The 19133-nt window shown below is 41.5% G+C and overlaps 1 protein-coding gene across 7 annotated transcripts in view; it reads left to right on the forward strand.

The window, feature by feature from the left end:
• Nucleotides 1-18931, forward strand: part of trak1a (trafficking protein, kinesin binding 1a) — a 36397-nt gene extending 17466 nt beyond the window's left edge. For 4 of the 7 annotated variants that reach the window (XM_063485486.1, XM_063485485.1, XM_063485482.1 and 1 more), the window contains 14 exons: nucleotides 4792-4868; nucleotides 5813-5929; nucleotides 6067-6167; nucleotides 6381-6489; nucleotides 7253-7331; nucleotides 7450-7580; nucleotides 7686-7760; nucleotides 8281-8418; nucleotides 8546-8622; nucleotides 8728-8967; nucleotides 9376-9686; nucleotides 11662-12150; nucleotides 13644-13746; nucleotides 14954-18931. In XM_063485486.1, coding sequence (XP_063341556.1) covers nucleotides 4818-4868; nucleotides 5813-5929; nucleotides 6067-6167; nucleotides 6381-6489; nucleotides 7253-7331; nucleotides 7450-7580; nucleotides 7686-7760; nucleotides 8281-8418; nucleotides 8546-8622; nucleotides 8728-8967; nucleotides 9376-9686; nucleotides 11662-12150; nucleotides 13644-13746; nucleotides 14954-16004 — 3072 coding nt within the window. In that variant the 5' untranslated portion in view covers nucleotides 4792-4817 and the 3' untranslated portion in view covers nucleotides 16005-18931. Of the gene's footprint in view, nucleotides 1-410; nucleotides 801-4791; nucleotides 4869-5812; nucleotides 5930-6066; nucleotides 6168-6380; nucleotides 6490-7252; nucleotides 7332-7449; nucleotides 7581-7685; nucleotides 7761-8280; nucleotides 8419-8545; nucleotides 8623-8727; nucleotides 8968-9375; nucleotides 9687-11661; nucleotides 12151-13643; nucleotides 13747-14006; nucleotides 14897-14953 lie in introns of those variants that run through there. The other 3 variants (XM_063485487.1, XM_063485481.1, XM_063485488.1) reach the window with 3 other exon arrangements.
• The last annotated feature ends 202 nt before the right edge of the window (nucleotides 18932-19133 follow it).

Genomic DNA, 19133 nt, shown 5'->3' on the forward strand with positions numbered 1-19133 from the left:
GCGATTGTAAAGTGACTGGTTTTTGTTGGGAATTGTTCAAGGAGAATTCTCTTTTGGTTGTCTCTGTTGTTGTTGGTCTGAACCACAGCGACCACACATTAGTAAACCACTGGATGGATAACACAGATGAGAATTAAAGGCATAAATATTATGCATTTTCAATGCCCTCATCTGCTTGATTAAATCTGTTTTAACCTATTTTTTGTTAAATTGTTTGTTACATTGTTGACCTGAGGGAGTGTGCCAGTTTACCCCATGTTTGTGGCAGAGTGGAGAAGGCCATTCACTGACTGGCCACAGAGAAAAAGGGGAGGAGTGTGGTTGTCTCACTGAGCTGCCATAGAAATGACACACACGCTTAGAAATTCAATTACAAGCAGGTCCACGCACACAGGCTTTACCAGACATGTACCATGGAGTGCACAGAGAGGCACATGACATTTAGGGAGAAACTCAAAGTCAGTTGCCTTTGGAACACACACAGCATTGTTTGCACACATACACACACACACAGAGACTAGGAGATTAAAACACACACAGGTAGAAACCATGGCGTTGTATCTGGTTAGCTGAAGCATCAGAGGAGAGGATGGCACTCTTCTTGTATGGAGATGAGGACAATTTGGATTTCCAGAACGAGGATAAAGAATATGTTTGTTTGCCGAAACATGACAGCACAGAGCAGGAAGAAGAAGAAAAGGAGGAGGAGGAAGAATATACCAGTTTTCCCAGTGATGGAAGGTCCAAAGTGGAGGAAGGGGATGAAGAAATGGATGAAGAGCAGCAAGTTCTGTGTGAAGGTAGCAGTGAGATGTGTCTGGGACTAAATCTCTTGATGTTACTTTTGTTAATCCTTATCACTCAGTGCAGTAAGACACCTGTTTATAAGATTTGGAACTATATAAAAATAACAGACACCATTTAACCTTTCGGTAGGCTATCATATCTCCTGTGGCTGTGGTTTCATCCAGCGGGTACTCTCCCTGATGTTGATTATTTGTGTGTTTGGTTTCAACACAGCACGGTTCACCTACCTGCTGGGCTGACAAGTTCAAATATGGGCTTGGCTTTTCATCTCAGCTGTGACTTTTGTTTTTGATATGAAGAGCCAGCAGGCTGCAGTTTGAACTGCAAACGCACTCGTTCTGTGTTTAATCCTTTTAGGGTTTGTTTCAGGGATCCTTAAAAAGAGATGAGGGAGAAGGATGTGCATCATGAGGGATGTGCACGTACACTCTAATGCCAATTTGTTAAGCAAGAAAAAAAGTCTTTTCGCATTAATGTTCGATAATGTGTGAAGTGTTTGGTCAGTGCGTTTACGTCGGCTGCTGTTGCATGGATATGTTTTGCAGTGGCTGTTAAGATAAATACGTGCTGCTCCAGCTAAAGACGTGGTATTTAATGGTCTACACAGGCTGTGCTTGGGGTATTAATGTGAATAACAGGGCTTCCTTTCTGTTTTCTTTTCTTTTCTTTTCTATGAACCTGTGTGCTACAATTAAGGTTATTATAATGTCTGTAACTCCAGACTTCAAGCGCACCCACTACTTCTGCTGCAACACACACAAAACTGAAGGCCACGAGGGTGTGCTCACGTGGAGGTTTGATTACATTATGGCTCTAAATACAGAGTCACCAAATCAGATATCTGTGTTTAAGGTAATTGTCTTTAGTCCTACCTATCTCCAAAACCCACATAGTTTTCACAGCTGCTGAACAGGACCACTTGTCTGATGTCCCCTTTCCTTTGTCATTGTCGTGGAGCAAAATAAATAGAAAGAGATGGTGTGTGCGTGTCTTAAGTTACCCAGACTTTGGATAATATATCAAGAAAACATCCTGCTCACCTCGCAGAATTAGGTTACACTTCCTCTTTGATAATCCAGGTTACAGTCACCTTCTCTAACCTGTGCTGTTTGTCTTTAATGCCTGTTTCTCACCAGACTGGCTTATTAAAGTCAGTCAGTAATAGACAGACTTTCTGTAGTCAGATCAGCTTTTGTTAGTCAAACTATCCTCACTTTTTTCAGCTTAGCTGTTTGACCTGGGTGGAGTGTTACCATGGAACCAAGTCAGCATGGAGAGTTTGATAGATGGCAGGTAAACAGGCTGCACTCTCACTATCAGCAGCAGAGTCCTCTATTAGGCCAGATATCAAGTAAATAAATGTCTTGTGGGTGTTGTGTCTCTGTGTCTGTGTCTGTGCGTGAGTGCACGTACACAGATTTCCTCATACCAAATTATTCCAGTAAGTTTGTGGTTCAGCAACGCAAACATGAGAAAAGACTGAGCGTGGATGTTTCTCTTTGTGTGTGTGTGTGTGAGACACACTTGTGTCTGACAGATAGTTAGCCTTTTGTGATCAACCTCTTTGAAGTGGGACTGTTTTTTTTTTTCATTTATTTTTAGTATTACTATCAAGGTAGCTTGAATATTGGCATGTCAGTGCACTAGTGCCATCCATCCATCCTCCACTTATGCAAGTCAGCTCACAGCAGGCAAAGCAGGATATTCGACGTCCTTCTCCCTACACTTTCCAGTTCCTCCAGAGAGATCCCGAGACTCCTCTCAATAGAGATGAGATACATAATCTCTCCAGCAGGTGCATGATTCCACTTGTGCCATGCCTGGAAAACCTCCAAAATGAGGCATCCAGAAGGAAGCATAACCACATTCCTGAACCTTCTCAACCGGCTCGTTTTCACACAAAAAAGCCAGTTGAGGTTTCAGTCCATATCTGTGCAAACACTTAAATAACTCAACAACTTGTTGTTTTATGCTGAAACGTGGCCCAAGCATTCAGGATCGTGAGAGAACAACACTTCCTGACTTTAGAGATCCCGTGTTTAATTAACTTATAATAAACTTGTAGTGCTAGCAGACAAATGTGGGTTTGGTAATAGTCATAACATTATATGTACTGAACTTATCAGCTTATCATTGTCTCTGTAAAAATGACACAAAAGGACACAAACAACAAAAACAGTAAAAATAAATAAATAAAAAATAAATAGAAATAAGATGCAGGGTTTAGGTGAAGACCTGATTTGAAATTGCCCGTGAAACTTTTGGCAAAAAGTAAAGGGCAAACAAGCCAAGGTGCCCTTATTTAATCAAATAAAATGCCTTCGTAGTGCTTCAACGTTTCCTACCTTTGTTAGCTTACTTAATAATGGATTAAATCCTTAACTAACTTTTATTTCCATCAAGCATCCTTTTCCTTGTTTCCAGCAGCCATATGAGGTCTGCACCACACAAGGACATGAAAATCTGTTGTTTACATTGGCCAGCTCTCTTTTGCATTCTGCCAGAACTTCACACAGTTTAGCATGTTGATGAAATTACTTTTCTCCCTCTATACCCAAAGTAAATACCTTTTAAAAATAAATAAATAAATAAACATATTCACAATATATTATTGGTTACAAATAACATAATTTATCTTAGTGAGCTTACCGACATATTGCAAATCTATCAGTTACGATTTATGGGATTACAACTAAAATAAGCCTGATCTATTACAAAAGAGATGATCTTAAAATGGAGTTGGTACCTTTTTAGAAATGTGTGTAACTAGTGGAGCTTGATGGCTCCATACTACTATGATTTGCATTTGTATAGCTCACAACATTTACATTTTAAAGGCTCCCCTGGGCCTGAGCAGGGGTATGGGGGTGAACTGCCAGTCCTTTCAGGCTGAAACTTGGTGTGAAAGCATCCTTCCCTGCCCCCGAGTTTCTGCCGTTAATGTGCATTTCCACAGGAATTTATAGCAATGCTCACTTATGAAAGTCTCACTTTTCATGCAGTGGAAACTTTAAAAAAAATATATCTGCACTCACAAGTGAAGATACTTTCTAAAAAGGTTGCTCTAATTCTTTTTTTAAATAAATTTGAATGAAACAAGTTGGTATCAAGGAACAGACAAGCTAGTTTTGTTGTTTTATGCAGGTTATCTGTCTATGAATCATGTTTCCCAAGTAAACTATGAAGTCATACAGATGTAAACTCCTCTGTTTGAGGACTGAGGGAGTTAATAATAAGCAGCATGGCTGAGGCGTGGCCCTTCACTTTGACCTCTGTGTCAGTATTCAATAACTTATCTTTTCTGAGTCATTTGCTAGGAACAAAAACCCTGAGCTATGTGGAGGGTCATTGTTGGCGTATTTATGCTTTCATGACTTTAGTGCTGTCAAGTCCAGTCTGCGCTGTGTGCTGCACAGGGCTGTAAAACCGGGCATATGCATGTAGATAAATAAAGCGAATGCACTCCACACCCACAGCCCACACCCGTTATAACTATGAGCTGTATATGGGGGAGAAAAAAATGCCTTTTCTTCCAACACGTTATTGTACAAATGTCTTAATGCATGCTCAATCATCCAGGTAAGTAAATCCCAAAACTGGACATGTTTATAAGTATCTTTTATACCTGGTATAAAACAAGCAGGTCATGTTTGTCAGGTATAAAAATAGAAACTAACTCCTTAAAGCATCCAACCTTTTATCAAAAATGGTAATAATATATTATTTATTTCTTATATTTAATTTTCTTTGGCGTAACTGCATGTATAACAGAAATGGGAAATCTTTAAAGAGGCAATAAATTGCCCAAAAAGTTGCCCATAGTGCTTTTTTCTGGCTTGAGTGATATGAAAGCATACATGAAATCAACCTAGATTATGATTTAATAACATGATTTATATTATAGAGTCCAAAAAAAAAGAACTGTTAAAGCTTCTTCTAGAAATGTTCAACACTCAGTTGCTTTCACTGTTTCTGTGTCTGCAGTGTTGTGTGCTGACAGAGTGGGCCAGATGACGAAGACCTACAGTGACATTGACGCTGTCACTCGACTGCTGGAAGAGGTAAAATTCAATAAAGTAGAATAACCAGAAGCCCAGGACACTGTCAGAGGGTCTGCAAGGCCATTCGGTCACATGGTGTTATGTCATAGTCAAAACGCGGGCGGATTTATCAGGGTTGCGACAAAGAAAGCAACATCATAAAAGCTGTTTCCATCGGCTGATATTCAAATGTAACTTTATCCTCCTCAGCTGACTGCGCTGACCAACAGAATGTAAAGCAGGGAGGAAAACAGGGTGACGTAACTGTTAAAGTATGAACCTGAGCAACAAGACAGCATTGTGAAAGCATGGCTTAGACAAACATGGCACCATCACCAAACACATGACTTCCATTACTGCGAACACAATTAATGTCAGATCTGTATATTTCTGACCATGTCAGTTATTTTTATTTCTTGTAGCACATGAAACTATTGCAGCATTTGCTCTGCTAGTAGCTTTTAATAGTACAATAAATAGTCCTGTTGATGTAGTGATAAAAACAGGAGTGGCTAGTTAACAATAAGCTTTTAATTATTGCCTCATGTTGACTGACGGGAGTTTTCCAGTGCACACTGTGGCTGATGTACAAAGGTTTCCTTTTGAGGTTCATATTTAGTGATTAGTGGATATTGTGTTGCTTTTGCCACTCTTTTGTTTTGTCCTTTTCTTCACTGATGTATTTGAATTTTCCCAACATTTGAAGCTGGTTTTAGTAATTCTGATACACGTTAAGAAAGGTTGTCTGGTGTAAAAACTCTGTGTTAAATCAAATATACAGATCCTTCAAACCCATTTTTCTAATAAAGGAACAGCTGAAACAAGCATCTATATATTAAACTAGGCTAATGGTTGAGGGGTTTAGTTTACGTAGACCTGAAGCAGGGGAAAATTACTAACACTGGTCTTTGCAAATGTTTAAGCTATTGAAATTCATTTTGCTAAATGCAGCTTTGTCTCTGCAGAAAGAGCGTGACTTGGAGTTAGCGGCTCGCATCGGACAGTCACTGCTGAAGAAAAACAAAGCCCTCAGTGAGAGGAATGAACTGCTGGAGGAGCAAGTGGAGCACATACGAGAGGAGGTAAACAACGAATATGTGTGCTCGTCAGTGCTTCGGTATTTGGTGGTGGGAACTGTGTAATAATGTATGTCTGTGATGAGCTGAACGTCTTGCATGCCCCCCCCTATCTTCTTCTGACGTTAATCGTCTCCTTATAGGTGTCTCAGCTGCGCCATGACCTGTCCATGAAAGATGAGCTGTTACAGTTCTACACCAATGCAGCTGAAGAAAGCGAAGGCGAGTCCTTTACCTCTACACCGTAAGTCTCCTTTTTATTACCTCCTTTCCTTGCTGCTCAGTATATTTCCTCATTGTTCCTTCTTGCTCAAATGCCAAAACAAAAAAATAATTCTAATAATATCACATTTTAACTTAAAGTTCTGTGGGTTTTAGCAGGTTTTTTAATGAAAATATATAAAGTCTGTTGAATGACTTAAACTAACAAGCGCCACTCTTTCCTGTGTGTTCACAGTGTCCGTCCCAGTGAACAAAGTGTGTCATCGCCAAACTTTTTCCCCCTGGAGTCGTTGCAGAAGAAACTCAAGGATTTGGAGGAAGAAAACAAATCATTGCGATCTGAGGTATTTTTTTTTTGCATGATAGTCTAACACGCATGCACTAGAAAACTACTTTTCTTCTTCTTTTGTCTACTCAGTATGTCCTCCTTCACTATATCCATGAATTTCCACTGTCGTCTTCCTCTTTTCCTCCTGCCTGACGGCTCCGTCTTCAGCATCCTTTGTCCAGTATATCCACTGTCCCTCCTCTGCTCATGTCCAGCCTTGCCTCTTTAACTTTGTCTCCAAAATATTCAACTTGAGCTGAGCTGTCAGTCTGAAGTACTCTGTGAATGACTCAGACCCACACGGCGTTCGGTAACTGTTTAGTCACTTTTATTTATTTGTCACACACCCAATGTGTTTAGTTTGGCACTGCCAGTTTTCCAGCTGGCTCCACGCTCACACTGCCGTTCCCCGACATCATTAAAAGCGAAAAAAAGAGTTCATCAGCCTAATTCCCTTCACCTGGACCTCAGCCTCCCTGACACTGCCCCTCGAGCCCGCTGAGCCAAAAACCACACCCCTGCCACATACTCATTTCTGACTTTGTCCATTCTGGTCACTTCCATTGAAAATCTTCAAACTGGCCCCCAGTCTTTTTGTCAGTGTCTCCAAACCATACATCATAGCGGTCTCACTACCATCTTATAGATTCCCTTTCAAAAACATTCATATAAGAAAGTCTTATATGAATTATAAGCATGATCTTGTCTATGCTGTGATGTGAAGTTACTTATTAGGAGAATAATGTTGTTTCCTGTTGTTATTTTCATTTTCCCTCCAGGCGAGTCATTTGGAGACAGAAACGATCTCCTATGAGGAAAAAGAGCAGCAACTTGTCAATGACTGTGTCAAAGAACTACGTGAGTAGCTTTTTTTTGTTTGTTTGTCTCCCTTCACACACAACCACAATCACAGTCACTCTTTAGAAGCAGTGTGGCCATAAGCTGAATTTTGCTGAACACCTGTTCTCATTCCCAGGCGATGCCAACCTGCAGATTTCCTCTCTGGCTGAAGAGCTGGCTAGGAAGACTGAGGACGCCTCCAGACAGCAGGAGGAGATCACACATCTCCTCTCCCAGATAGTCGACCTCCAGAAGAAGGCCAAGCTTGTACGAAAGTCCAGATCTCTGTCTTAGATTACATTAAACGCTAAAAATACTTTGAATGCAATCCGTTTCACACCTGTTGTCCTGTTTTGTCTGCCGTGTTGTCAGTATGCTTTGGAAAATGAGGAGCTGACTCAGCACTTGGGTGCAGCCAAAGACGCCCAGCGACAACTCACTGCTGAGGTAGGGCAATCCAGGGCCTGGTCACCATGGCAACAGCACTGTTTTCTGCATTGCCAGCTGCTGCCAGATGAGGAAAATTTGTAGTATGACAGTTATATATATTCCTGCCATCAGTTTTGTATTTTTTGTTAGATTTATGATTTAAAAATGATTACTTTATTATTAGTATCCATTAGGATGCTAATAATAAAGTAATCATCTTCCACATGCTTCCATCAACACATGTTATTGGTCCAGTAGAGATGCTGCTGATGGCTTCTCCTGTCTTCACATATTATTATATTACCAAATTTAGCACCTACAGTATATTGTCCTTTTTAAAAACATATTTTATACCATAATAAAACAGTATGCAAAGCTCGGTCTCTCCGAGAAGCAAATTTTATGAAAATCAGTCCTTTCACTGTATAAATGTAACTAAACAGGAAACAAATGACCTCCAGGCTGGAGGTGAAACACTCTGCTTCAATGTGTTTCATTTTCTTCTCTGTAAAGCTCTTCCTCCTTTCTTCACTTTTAGTTGCAGGAGCTGCAAGACAAGTATGCAGAGTGTATGGAGATGCTCCATGAAGCTCAGGAGGAACTGAAGAACCTGAGAAATAAAACTCTCCCGCTCAGCACGGCGAGGCGTTTCCATTCCCTGGGCCTGTTCCCGATGGTGAGTGATGGAGTTAAATTTTTAAGGGTTGTTACAATGCAAATGAAATGTACATAGTTAGATGAGAGACTGTCTGTCTGCATCACAACATCTTCAGTTCCCAAGTAGCAATTTGTTTCTTCTCCAGGACTCACTGGCAGCAGAAATAGAGGGCACCATGAGGAAGGAACTCCAAATGGATGATCCAGACGTAGAAGAGCAGAGGTACATATCCGGGTTTTTTTTCTCCACAGTATGATCTGATTCAGATGTTAATCATTTGTAATAATCTAAAAGTCATCCATCAACTCCATGTTTGTGTGTCTGCAGACTGCATCCGAAGCGAGTTTTCCAAACGGTGAAAAACCTCAATCTGATGCGTCAGCAGCGTTCTTCTCTAGCCCCTTCTCCTCTCAACATCCCAGGCTCCAATCAGACTTCATGCTTCACCTCAGGGCGTTCCAGCAGGGTGGGCACGCCACGCTCCAACTCCATTTATGGTAGTGAAACAGGAAGTGGGATCATCCTAGACAACAGGACTAGCAGTATCCTGGAGACACCTGATGACGGGTATGGACATCGCTCCCGCTACGGACCGTAGATTTGAATGATGAAGCATAATGACCTGATGAAATGTATTTAATTTAGAAGCACCCCAGTTAGGTAATTAAGAGTGTTCATTTGCAGCTGTTTTGAAATTTGATTAAGGTTCTCATTTCAAAGTTTGACAAACACCTTCTAGTTCCAGTTTCACAAATAATTTCCTGTGTTTCTTAAATCTTAAACTTTCTTCTGTGATTCAAAGGTTTGGATTCTTTTTCTAAATGACTTTTAAGCATTTTATACACAATTATTTGAGGTTTCTTCTTATTTTTTTCCCTCTTTTGTTAGTGAATTAAATTAAACTATCATTTTACTATCTCAAATTAGAGATTAACTTTGCAAAATAACTGTACTGCTGTCTGTCTCCCTCTTCAGGTCAGAGGACTCCAACAAGCGCCCCCCTGGTACCCCTGGGACTCCGGGCAGCAGGGACTTGGAGGCAGCATTGCGTCGCCTGTCGCTCCGCCGGGACAACTACCTCTCAGAAAAACGATTCTTCGAGGAGGAGAGGGAGCGAAAGCTGGCTTACCTGGCCAAAGAGGAGGAAAAAGGAGGCCCAGGAACCCCAACGGAAAGCTTGTTCTCACTTTCCTCGCATACCTCAGTTGGAAGCATCTGGTCGGGGTACTCATTCACACCCAGGTCCTACCTGCCGGAGAAGCTGCAGATTGTAAAGCCGCTAGAAGGTGATTATTCCTCTCAGAGTCACAAGTCCTCTAATCTTCCACATGACGAAAAAGAAAATCAGAATTTCGGCAGTGAAAAAGCCTTTCGCAATGAAAATGAGATTTTGAAGGAAAAACACAATGAAAATCAGAACCAGGTGCAAAATTCCAGCCTCACTCCTCCCAGAGCACGCAGCCAGGGCTGTGAAACCCAAAGTCAAGCAACTCAGAATGAGAATCAATACCTGATTTTTCACAAATGCAATCAGTCCAAGATCTTTCTGAGCGCCTCACCAGATCCTAACAAGCTGCGAAGGAGCTCCAGTTTGATGGAGCTGAGTAGTTTCTCAAGCTCACAGCCTCCGCTGGCTGTAGCCACAGGTCTGCTGGAGAGGTTGGTGCAACAGGATGGTAGTTTAAATCTCCAGCACTCCTTTTATTTTAGACATACGCAGTTGCGCTGCAGCTTTGAAATATAGGTTAGCCTGCTGTGTGTGGAGCAGTGCACTGGTTTGAAGGCTGCAGTTTAAAAATGAGAATATTTCAATGAACACGTTCTGCACACAGTACCTTATACAAAGTAGATTTAATGATTTCTTTTCGTAATATTTTATTCAAGTGTTGTACTTGGATATCGTTATAAAGTTGTGCACAGCCATAATGCGTTAAAAAGCCTACCTAGCACATAACAACATATGCTCACTGACACATTTGCAGTGAGTGATTTCCTGTATGGTATTTGAAATGCACTTTCTGTATTTTTGAACACATGCTGAACATGTTTCTGATGCCTTGTTCTAATAGAGGAGCTTTATTTATTGTTTATTGAATTGTCAATACAGAGCAGTTATTGCTATATTTATAATAACAGCAAATATTTCTAATGCAGAGGATCTCAGAAACCTGTTTTTGTTAACGTGTACTTCTGACCTCTTCAATCAACCATCCACTCTCAGTATTGTCCAGTGGAACTGAAAGCTTCCTTACATCTTGTACGGTGGCACCGCCTAGTGTCCAAACTTGAAGTTGCAACCATTTACGTCATAGGACTAAAATGTGTTCTCAAAGCACATGAACTTGTAAATGTAAAAACTAAAAGACATGGAAATGTTTCATTTCAAGTCTAACAGTGGTGCAGAAATAAGAAGTAATGTAGAAACAATCTCAGGTGATTATTTCTTAAATGTTCATCTGTCTTCATGGGTTCTTCATAAATTTCTGAGCCTTTCATCAGTGTCATGATGCTGTATGTACTCTTCCACTCTTCATTTGTTGGCCTTTCAGTTCACTTTGGTCTTTGCACTTTACTCTTGTTCTAGTCTCCTTGTTTGCTTTCTTTGATGATTTCTTGAATAAAGTCTTCATCATTTTCCACTTTCCTTTTCTCTCATTTCTTCTGCGTTTGTTCTTTTGCACTGGCATTTCTCAAAATGCATTTCTAGTAGAAAACCATTTTTCTAGACTTGAAATTCAAGCAGTTCGGTGTGCGAAGACACTTTGGCCTATAGACATGCCGTGACACCCACCCTCAGTGCTGTGTGCGAGAGTCTCTGTGTGCTGCATAAAGAAACGCTGTGACAGTGTTATAATCTAAGAATGTGCATTTGTTGTATATGTTGACATGCATTGTCTGTGTCCCCGTCTCTACTTTGGAGCTTAGCCTAGTTTATATATGTGTATATATAATGTACTAACAATAATTTTCTAGTTTTCAAGCACATTTCAACACATAAACAACACCTCCTGAACATAAGTGACGTCTTCGTGTTCACCTGCAATAAGGAGGTGCTTTTAGAGTTTAAACAGATGCAGTTTGTTTAACCTGTGCTCATTGAAATCTTGATAAGAACATATCTGTATCTGTAATCGACAAACCTCATCACAGATTTTGTGGTACTCTTTCTGTATGCTTTATTTAAAGGAGGTCATGAACTTGTTAAAAATAGCTGAAGCTGCTGTTGATTTTCGTGTAACTTGAAGATGTGTTTTTTCCTAGGCTCTGCTACGCTCCACGCTTGGCAGCAGCTGGCTCAGCCTCACATGGGCGCTCTGCTGGATCACCGGCCCGGTGTGGTCACGAAGGGCTTCCGCACTTTAGCGCACGAACAGGAACAGGAACAGGAACAGGAGGACAGCTGGCAGCTGGACCAACCAGAGGAGGATGAAGTATCATGTGACTCATTTAGAGGCGTGCTAGGGGAGAGCCCTGCTCCCACGGATCTGCCTCGCTCTACCTCTACTCCCGCAGTCTGCCGCAACAAAAATGGCAACACTGAAGAAATCAGCCAGTCAGACGCACTGAATGGAACGATCTGCGGGGCGGCAGAAGGAGTTCAAGGAAATGATGGACATGTTGCAAGCATGCCCTTTCCTCTCTCCAATACGTCCCCTTCCTTTCCGCTGCCTTCTTCTCCCGAGATCAACGGGCACATGGACCCCAAAGAGCGCCAAACCTTACAGCCAAACACTGTGGACCGCATGCCTGGTGAGGGAGCATCTTAGCTGGGGTTACAGCACTGCATCAAACCACAACACCTTCATGTTTGCCCTGGAGCATGGGGATAAAGGGGACGAGGGTGAACAGGAGGGGTGGCGGGTTTAGGGGCAGGAGAAAGGATTCATTGGACATGTGACATCCCATCCTGCATGATCACGCTCATGTGTACACACCTGCACACCCACCCACCCCAGGAGCTGTCCCCGTGTATGCAGCCAGCGAACGGCAACGAGACAGAGTACATGTTTTTTTTTTTGTTTTTTTTTGTTCTTTCATTTCCGTCATTTTCCATCTGCAGCCTTTCTTCTCAGTTCACACTTTCTTTTGCTGCCACTTTTTTCCCTTTATTTCAGCCAATCACGCTTACACTCAAAGTTTTTCATCTTTTGCAAAGTCTTTAGTATCTTTAGGTATATTCTATAAAACATTTTAGACACTATTTAGAAGCAGGAGGGTTTAATATTTCATGCTAAGCTGTACTGTTTTGTAGCACACAAGCACACAGATACAGAAAGAAATTTGGCAGGTCAAGTGCTGTTGGGGCAGCTGTTCGAGTCACATGAACTCGTGACACTTGCGGCTGGCTAATATTGGAGCCGACTAAGCAGCTTTGGTGTGGATGACTGCCGTGCCATTGATATTCTCTTGTCCCAGAGATGCAAATCTTGTGGGAGTGGGTGGCTTTAACTTTACGGCCACGAGCCAAAAATGAGAGAGAGAATTTAAAACCCAAAGCTTTATTTTTATTAAGTCAACATGGTACCATTTAAAATGGAGAAGAGGCGCAGACTAGAATAAACCTTTGTAAGTGTGCCCAGTACAGTGAAATTAGGAGCGCGTATCCTGACCACTGCATGAAAACACAGAGAATAATAAAACAAATTAATGCAAGAAATTCAAGTGAACTTAACCCTAGAAAGGGTGTAAACATTGTAGTGCTATAACTGTAATTAATATGAATGTAAAAGCAGAGCGCAACTTGAGAGGTATGGATCTCTTTATTAACACTAAAAAGTTAAAGTGTTACTTGGTTGTAACTTTAATACCACTGCAATGAAAAATCTGCCTCATAACTTAACTCTTCTACCTCATTTAAGTGTTTCATAATTTATAAAAGATCAAAGTGGAATAAACTTATCTTTATGCTTTAGGTATACAAACTGAATATTCAGTCACATGAGATGAGTGTGTAACTGATTCAGCTGCTGTTTCTTGTTGTCGAGGCTCACCCTTAGCAACTACATTTTCACAACCAAGGCTATTAGCTGGGATAGACTTTGAGTTTCTCTAACAGAAAGAAGTATACTGGGGGGGCTAATGTTAGCTGGGGCTTTCGCTCGGGTCCTGTACTATGCCCACGGTCTGTTTTCTCCACATTGTTGTGAACATTATTTTTGCCTTGTTGTGTTTGGTCTATTTTGTGTCAGCACTAAAAATCTTCCCCTCTCTTCTTTTTTTCCTTCCCTTCCTTTCTCCTCCAGTTCTTTTCCCAGGGAAGTGTATGTCCCACACTAGCTCCACATACACCTTCACCACCTGCAGGATTCTCCACCCCTCTGATCAGCTGACCACTGCATCCCCCAGGTAAAGAATAAATAAACACATCAACACTTAAATACTTAATTGATAAACCTTTGTCTTTAGCCTGATTTGTGTAATGATAAACAACAGCTGGCAGTCAGACATATTGTTTTATATCTGTACTAAATGGCAGACCTGAAGTAGTAAGTAATTGAACGAGCCAGGTTTTCTCTGATTTTCATCAAGAGTAGGTTGATGACACAGGGCTTCTGTGTTGCCGTAGACCTGGCTCATAACACTCAATGTCTTGATTGGCTTAACAGGTCATGTGACGAGGAAGAAGAACTGGAGTTGTATCACATGGTTGTTATGGCCGAAGTAGAGCAGACCCATTGAGTACACCTACTAGTGTGCGCATGGGTGAGGAAATGCATGGTAGTGCATTTCTAAAGATTTGCTGGTGTGTGAAGCAGAATAACTTTGGGGAATTTGCACTGTCTCTCTTTTGTCTGGTCAAACTTATTGGGCAGCAACTTGTGGGCAGCTGCGTGAGGCAAATTTCACAAGCACTAAACTTTGAAAAAGCTCTGCAAACACAAACATGTCATTTTTAAAAGCTGTGTCCTCTAGTTAGTCACTGGACAGTGTGCTTCGTATTTGCCTCATAAGTTTCCCTGTTAAGAAGCCGCTATGTAACTAACAAATCTGACATCCAGGAATCCAATCACTGATCCAATCTGATTAAATCTAACTGTGTTATACTCGGTGGAAATAAACTAAGCAAAGAGGTCCATTTTTTTTTTTGATTGAACAAAGTGTTCTGAGAATTGGCTGAAAGGAGATCATTCACTTTTAATGCTTAAGGTCAGCTTTCATCTTGGAGTCAGTTAGTTTACAGTCTCAGTTTTTCTGGCACTTTTCCCATTGGATAAATGTCACGTGACGGTGTACTCCCTGCAGAGTGGTTAAGGGCTACAAATTGGACTGCTGTGCTTAATGTTTCTTCACCATGTATACGGGACTTGATTAACTAACTTACTGTGTGATTAAATTGTTTAATGTGTGAACAATGTGTCAATCAGACTTGATGTTTCTGAGTTTTAAGAGTACAAATCACTGTGCAGACTTGAGCTTAAACTTGTATGCACAGCTCAGTCTTCCAGAACAGGATAAGATTTAATAGTCATATTAAAGGCTGGTGGTGTCTGTATAATTTTGGTTATGCTTACTCATCATTTTTCTTTTGTTATGTCCTTCCATTCCTCTCCAGCCCAGCCATGGCTGCGTGTCAGAGCAGTACCTGCCCAGGCACGCCTTCCCTTACTGCCTCCCCTGTACCCTTCTCAGCCCCACCCACGCCTTCCTACACACCCTGCTGCACACCTCGCCGCCTTTCCCTCTCCCTCTCCCTCGCCGAGTCCTCCACCAACCTTAGGGACTCCACTAAAACCACCAGCACCTCTCTAGGCCTGGTGCGCCTCCTGCTGGAGAATGGAATTTCTGCCTCAGTGTACAACCCACGCAGCTGGGACCGAGGGCTGGATGCTTCGGCAGTGTTGGGAGGGGTTCAAGCACAGAGGTGCACAGAGAGACTGGAGCAGGGTGGAGTCAAGCAGCTGGGAAAACGTCCAGACACCCTCCTCCTCCTTCAGCCATCCAGCCCACCCAGCTCACCTCACTCCAAATCGGCTTCCTCGATAGCTACGGGCCCCATGTTTCAGTTCAGCCCTTCCGATGACGACCCGCCGTACTACGATACCTTCCTCGCTTCTAAGCCGGCTCGTACAATTTTGAGGGAAGTGCTCGGGGAGGCAGAAAGGGAGAAGGAGGGCCAGGTGGACGATGACAACCAAACAGAGATGATGAATCTGCGGCTTGTGGACAAACTGAAGAGTTTTCGCACCCTTTCCCCACATTCTGCTTCAGCTTCATCTGGAAGTACTCTGTTAGGCCCCTTTGGTTCTGCTGGACTGGGGAACAGCGCACTGGGTGGGGGGCTTCCAGGACTGAGGAGGAATCGAAGCTATCCCGCCATGGTGGGGGCCAGCATGGTGATGAAAGACCCAGGAGGCGCCCCCAGCACAGAGATACTCATACCGCATACGATGCAAACCTCACATACACAACAACTCACAGCGCACACACAGGAAACGGGCAAAGTGCAAACAAAAAAGAAGACACTGGTCACAAAGGGCGTGCACGTACCACAGACTCTAAATGCACTGGAAATGGTCACACCGCAGACGATAATACAGAGACACACCAGGCCAAACGGCGAGGTGGGGGATTCGACCAGACACGATGAAGAAACCGGGACATAATGGAAGCATTAAGGGTATTACATCATATTACAACACACAGTCTCGCATATTTTACAGAGCAGTACAGTACTTATGACACGACCACACGTGCACACCCACACACACTCATTTCCAAAACAAAGCAGCATAAGCAACTACACTGCAGTCATCTCTCCCGGAAGAAAAAGGTTAAAAAACAGATGAGTGACAGAGTCCAACTCCAATTATTCATCGTTCTAAACAGTCATGATAAGTGAGATGGGATGGAAATATTGGCTAAGAACTGTTACACTGTGTTATACTCATATTCTGTCAGGCCAGACTAATGATGTTGCCTTCTTGTCTGTTGTAACTGTCCAGTATATTGGACATACAGTATACTGTGTCATATAGTATAATATTAAAGGCCCAATCTGGTGCACGTGTCCTCCACGTTACCTGTTTTTGCAGAAAAATGTAACAAATTCTTCTTTTTTTCTTGATTTATGCAGAAACTGGGGTTCTACACTGTACTGTTGGACTACACAGTCGGTGCATTCACACCACCAGATGTAATCTTTACTTTTAAGATTACACATGGCCATACACCAGATGTAATGTGTATGTCCTATGTAAACCTGCTGATACTACAAACAAGATACTCCTCCAGTTTTTGGCTTTGCTTTCTAACTTTTAACTCAATGTGCAGCCAAGGAGTGTTTGTCGTGTCCAGTCCAGTGTTGCCAAAGACCGTCAGCCAAAGCTAAACTAGAAGATCTTCAGTTTAGGAACTGTGATTTCTGCAGTGACGACTCATTAAATGTGATCTGCTCTATATTTAAGTCGCAGTTAGAGACAAACGCAATCTGACTAAACTAACATACAAACAGTGGTCCTATTAATGTCTTTATTAAAACCTTTCAGATCGTGCTTGTCTCTAATTGTGACAGATGTAGTTCAGACTGCATTTTATGAATGCTACCCCTGCATTATGTGTGTGTTGCAATGCAGTGGAGTTAGCCGAAAGCTATGCTACGTAGCAGTGGCCATGGCTCTAGAGATCGAGATTATTTTCTGCCAGCAACCCCTCCCCTCTTTGTAATTTATACTTTCAGAGAGAATCCAGATTGGGGCTTTATGTCCTCTTGCTGTGACTGAATTTTCTTATGTGCCTAAAAACAAACATACTGTATGTCTGTGGAATATGGATCTGCGTTTGTTTTAGTTGATTACTTCATATTTTATGTTGCCTTTATTATTATTATTGTATGCAGTAGAGAGGGTACATAAATGTACCTTTGCCAATTTAAGGTGTTTGTGGCTCTCTGTTTTTGTCATTTAAAAAAATTTGGGGGCATTTGGTGCACACGTGAAGGGGGATACAGACCAGGTCTAGATACACAGACATCTGCTAAAGCACTGTGACTACAGACCTGCAGAGAACACGAGTACTCCCCCCCTAATTTTGGCTCACCTCTGTTTTTGTATTTGTCGAGTCAGCTGGAGAACGACAATGAATGTTGGGTGATTTGATTCAGATTTCGATGCATGAAGTGGTCGATGACATTTTAAGTCCTGCAAAATCCAGATGGAAGCTGCCACATTGCAAAAACCTCTGCAACATGCTAACTGCTGAGCTTTCACTGTAAACCAAAGTTATATGCCGGTGAATACTGGGAGGGACCATTGTCGTGCAGGCTTGAAGTTAGTTTCCTTCATTTATTTCTTTTTGCTCATATTGCATGTGTCACTTGTAGCAGAATAATTTGCATACATACTGACACCTTTGTTATTTATTCTGTCAAGCATGCGCGGGAGTAAAAAAGGATTAAAGCAATATTAAACAAGACTTGATTTCTGAATGTAACTGTAAAAAAAAAAAGATTTTTAAAAAATGGAGCGACTTGAAATATTCACGCTGGTTTTAACAGCCTGTTGTTTCGTCTGCAACAGTTTTCTGCTGATGGTTTGGTGTCACTGAAGCGGGTCCAGTTGCTGCCGTTTGAACTCACACTTTGATGCTCGCTTATGAAGCGGGGAACATTTTTAAGCACATCAGCACTCATATTTTCACCCATCCGATTTGTCAAACAGACTTTCTTTTGTTCATTGCCACTCTGACATTTTGTTGTGCACATTGTTTCCATTAGAGTTCGAGTTTGGGCATTGCACCTGGACCAGTGAGTGTGTAGTGGGATGAATGGATGCTGACCTGCTGTGGTTCTTGATGATTAAATGACTAAACAAGCAAAGGTTTTTTTGGTGGGGGGGAACAGATACTTAGCAATCATTGAAGTACGTGGATTGTAAAAAGTAAGCACATCTGTAATGACAGCAGTTTAAATGAAGGAATTTTGAGGATTTTATTTATTTTGAAATCTCACAAAAGCATTTGGAATCCTTTCATTCATTATATTAATAAGTTAAATGCTAAACCTTTTAGTTTTTTTTGGCACTTATAGTAAAATCTTAAAAACATTTCCATTTCTAACAGTGGGTAAAAACCCCACAGTACACTGATACTGCTCAATGCTTCATGGCAGAGCAAGGTGTTTGCCAAAATCAGACCATTTTCAGTATTTAAAAAAACAAATGATAAGACTGAAGAAACAAGGAGATAGTGTATGTGTGTTTGTGTGTGTATGCTTTGCTTTTGTGTGTGTGTGTGTGTGTGTGTGTGTGTGTGTGTGTGTGTGTGTGTGTCAATTCATCTGAATGTAATTTATGACAAACGGTAATCTGCTGTAGGGCCATATATTTGTGTACAGTATGTTGATTTAAGTTCCGTTTGTGTTAACCTCATGAAAGGGAACTATTATTGCATTGTAAATGTATGCAACACAGATAGTCATGCTAACTTGAAAAAAACGAAGAGGCATTTGAGTTGTTTATTTTTGGTTAAAGAGAGGAAAACTGATGAGTTCTATTCTACAGAACTGCCTGTACTGTCAAATAAATTAATAAATAAAGACTTTGTTTTGCTTCATTTCATTAAAAGTACACTTTTTTTTTTTTTTTTTAATGTGTCGAATCACAATGAGTCACTTCAATCTGCTCGACGTTCTAAGGTGAAGAGTAGTGCTGTGTGATCCTGCAAATTTTGGTATCATTCTGATACCAAGTAAATACAGAGCCAATATTACAGATACTAATACTTATCATTACCTATAA

Source organism: Pelmatolapia mariae, linkage group LG10_11 (assembly GCF_036321145.2).
Source record: "Pelmatolapia mariae isolate MD_Pm_ZW linkage group LG10_11, Pm_UMD_F_2, whole genome shotgun sequence".
Lineage (NCBI taxonomy): Eukaryota > Metazoa > Chordata > Actinopteri > Cichliformes > Cichlidae > Pelmatolapia > Pelmatolapia mariae.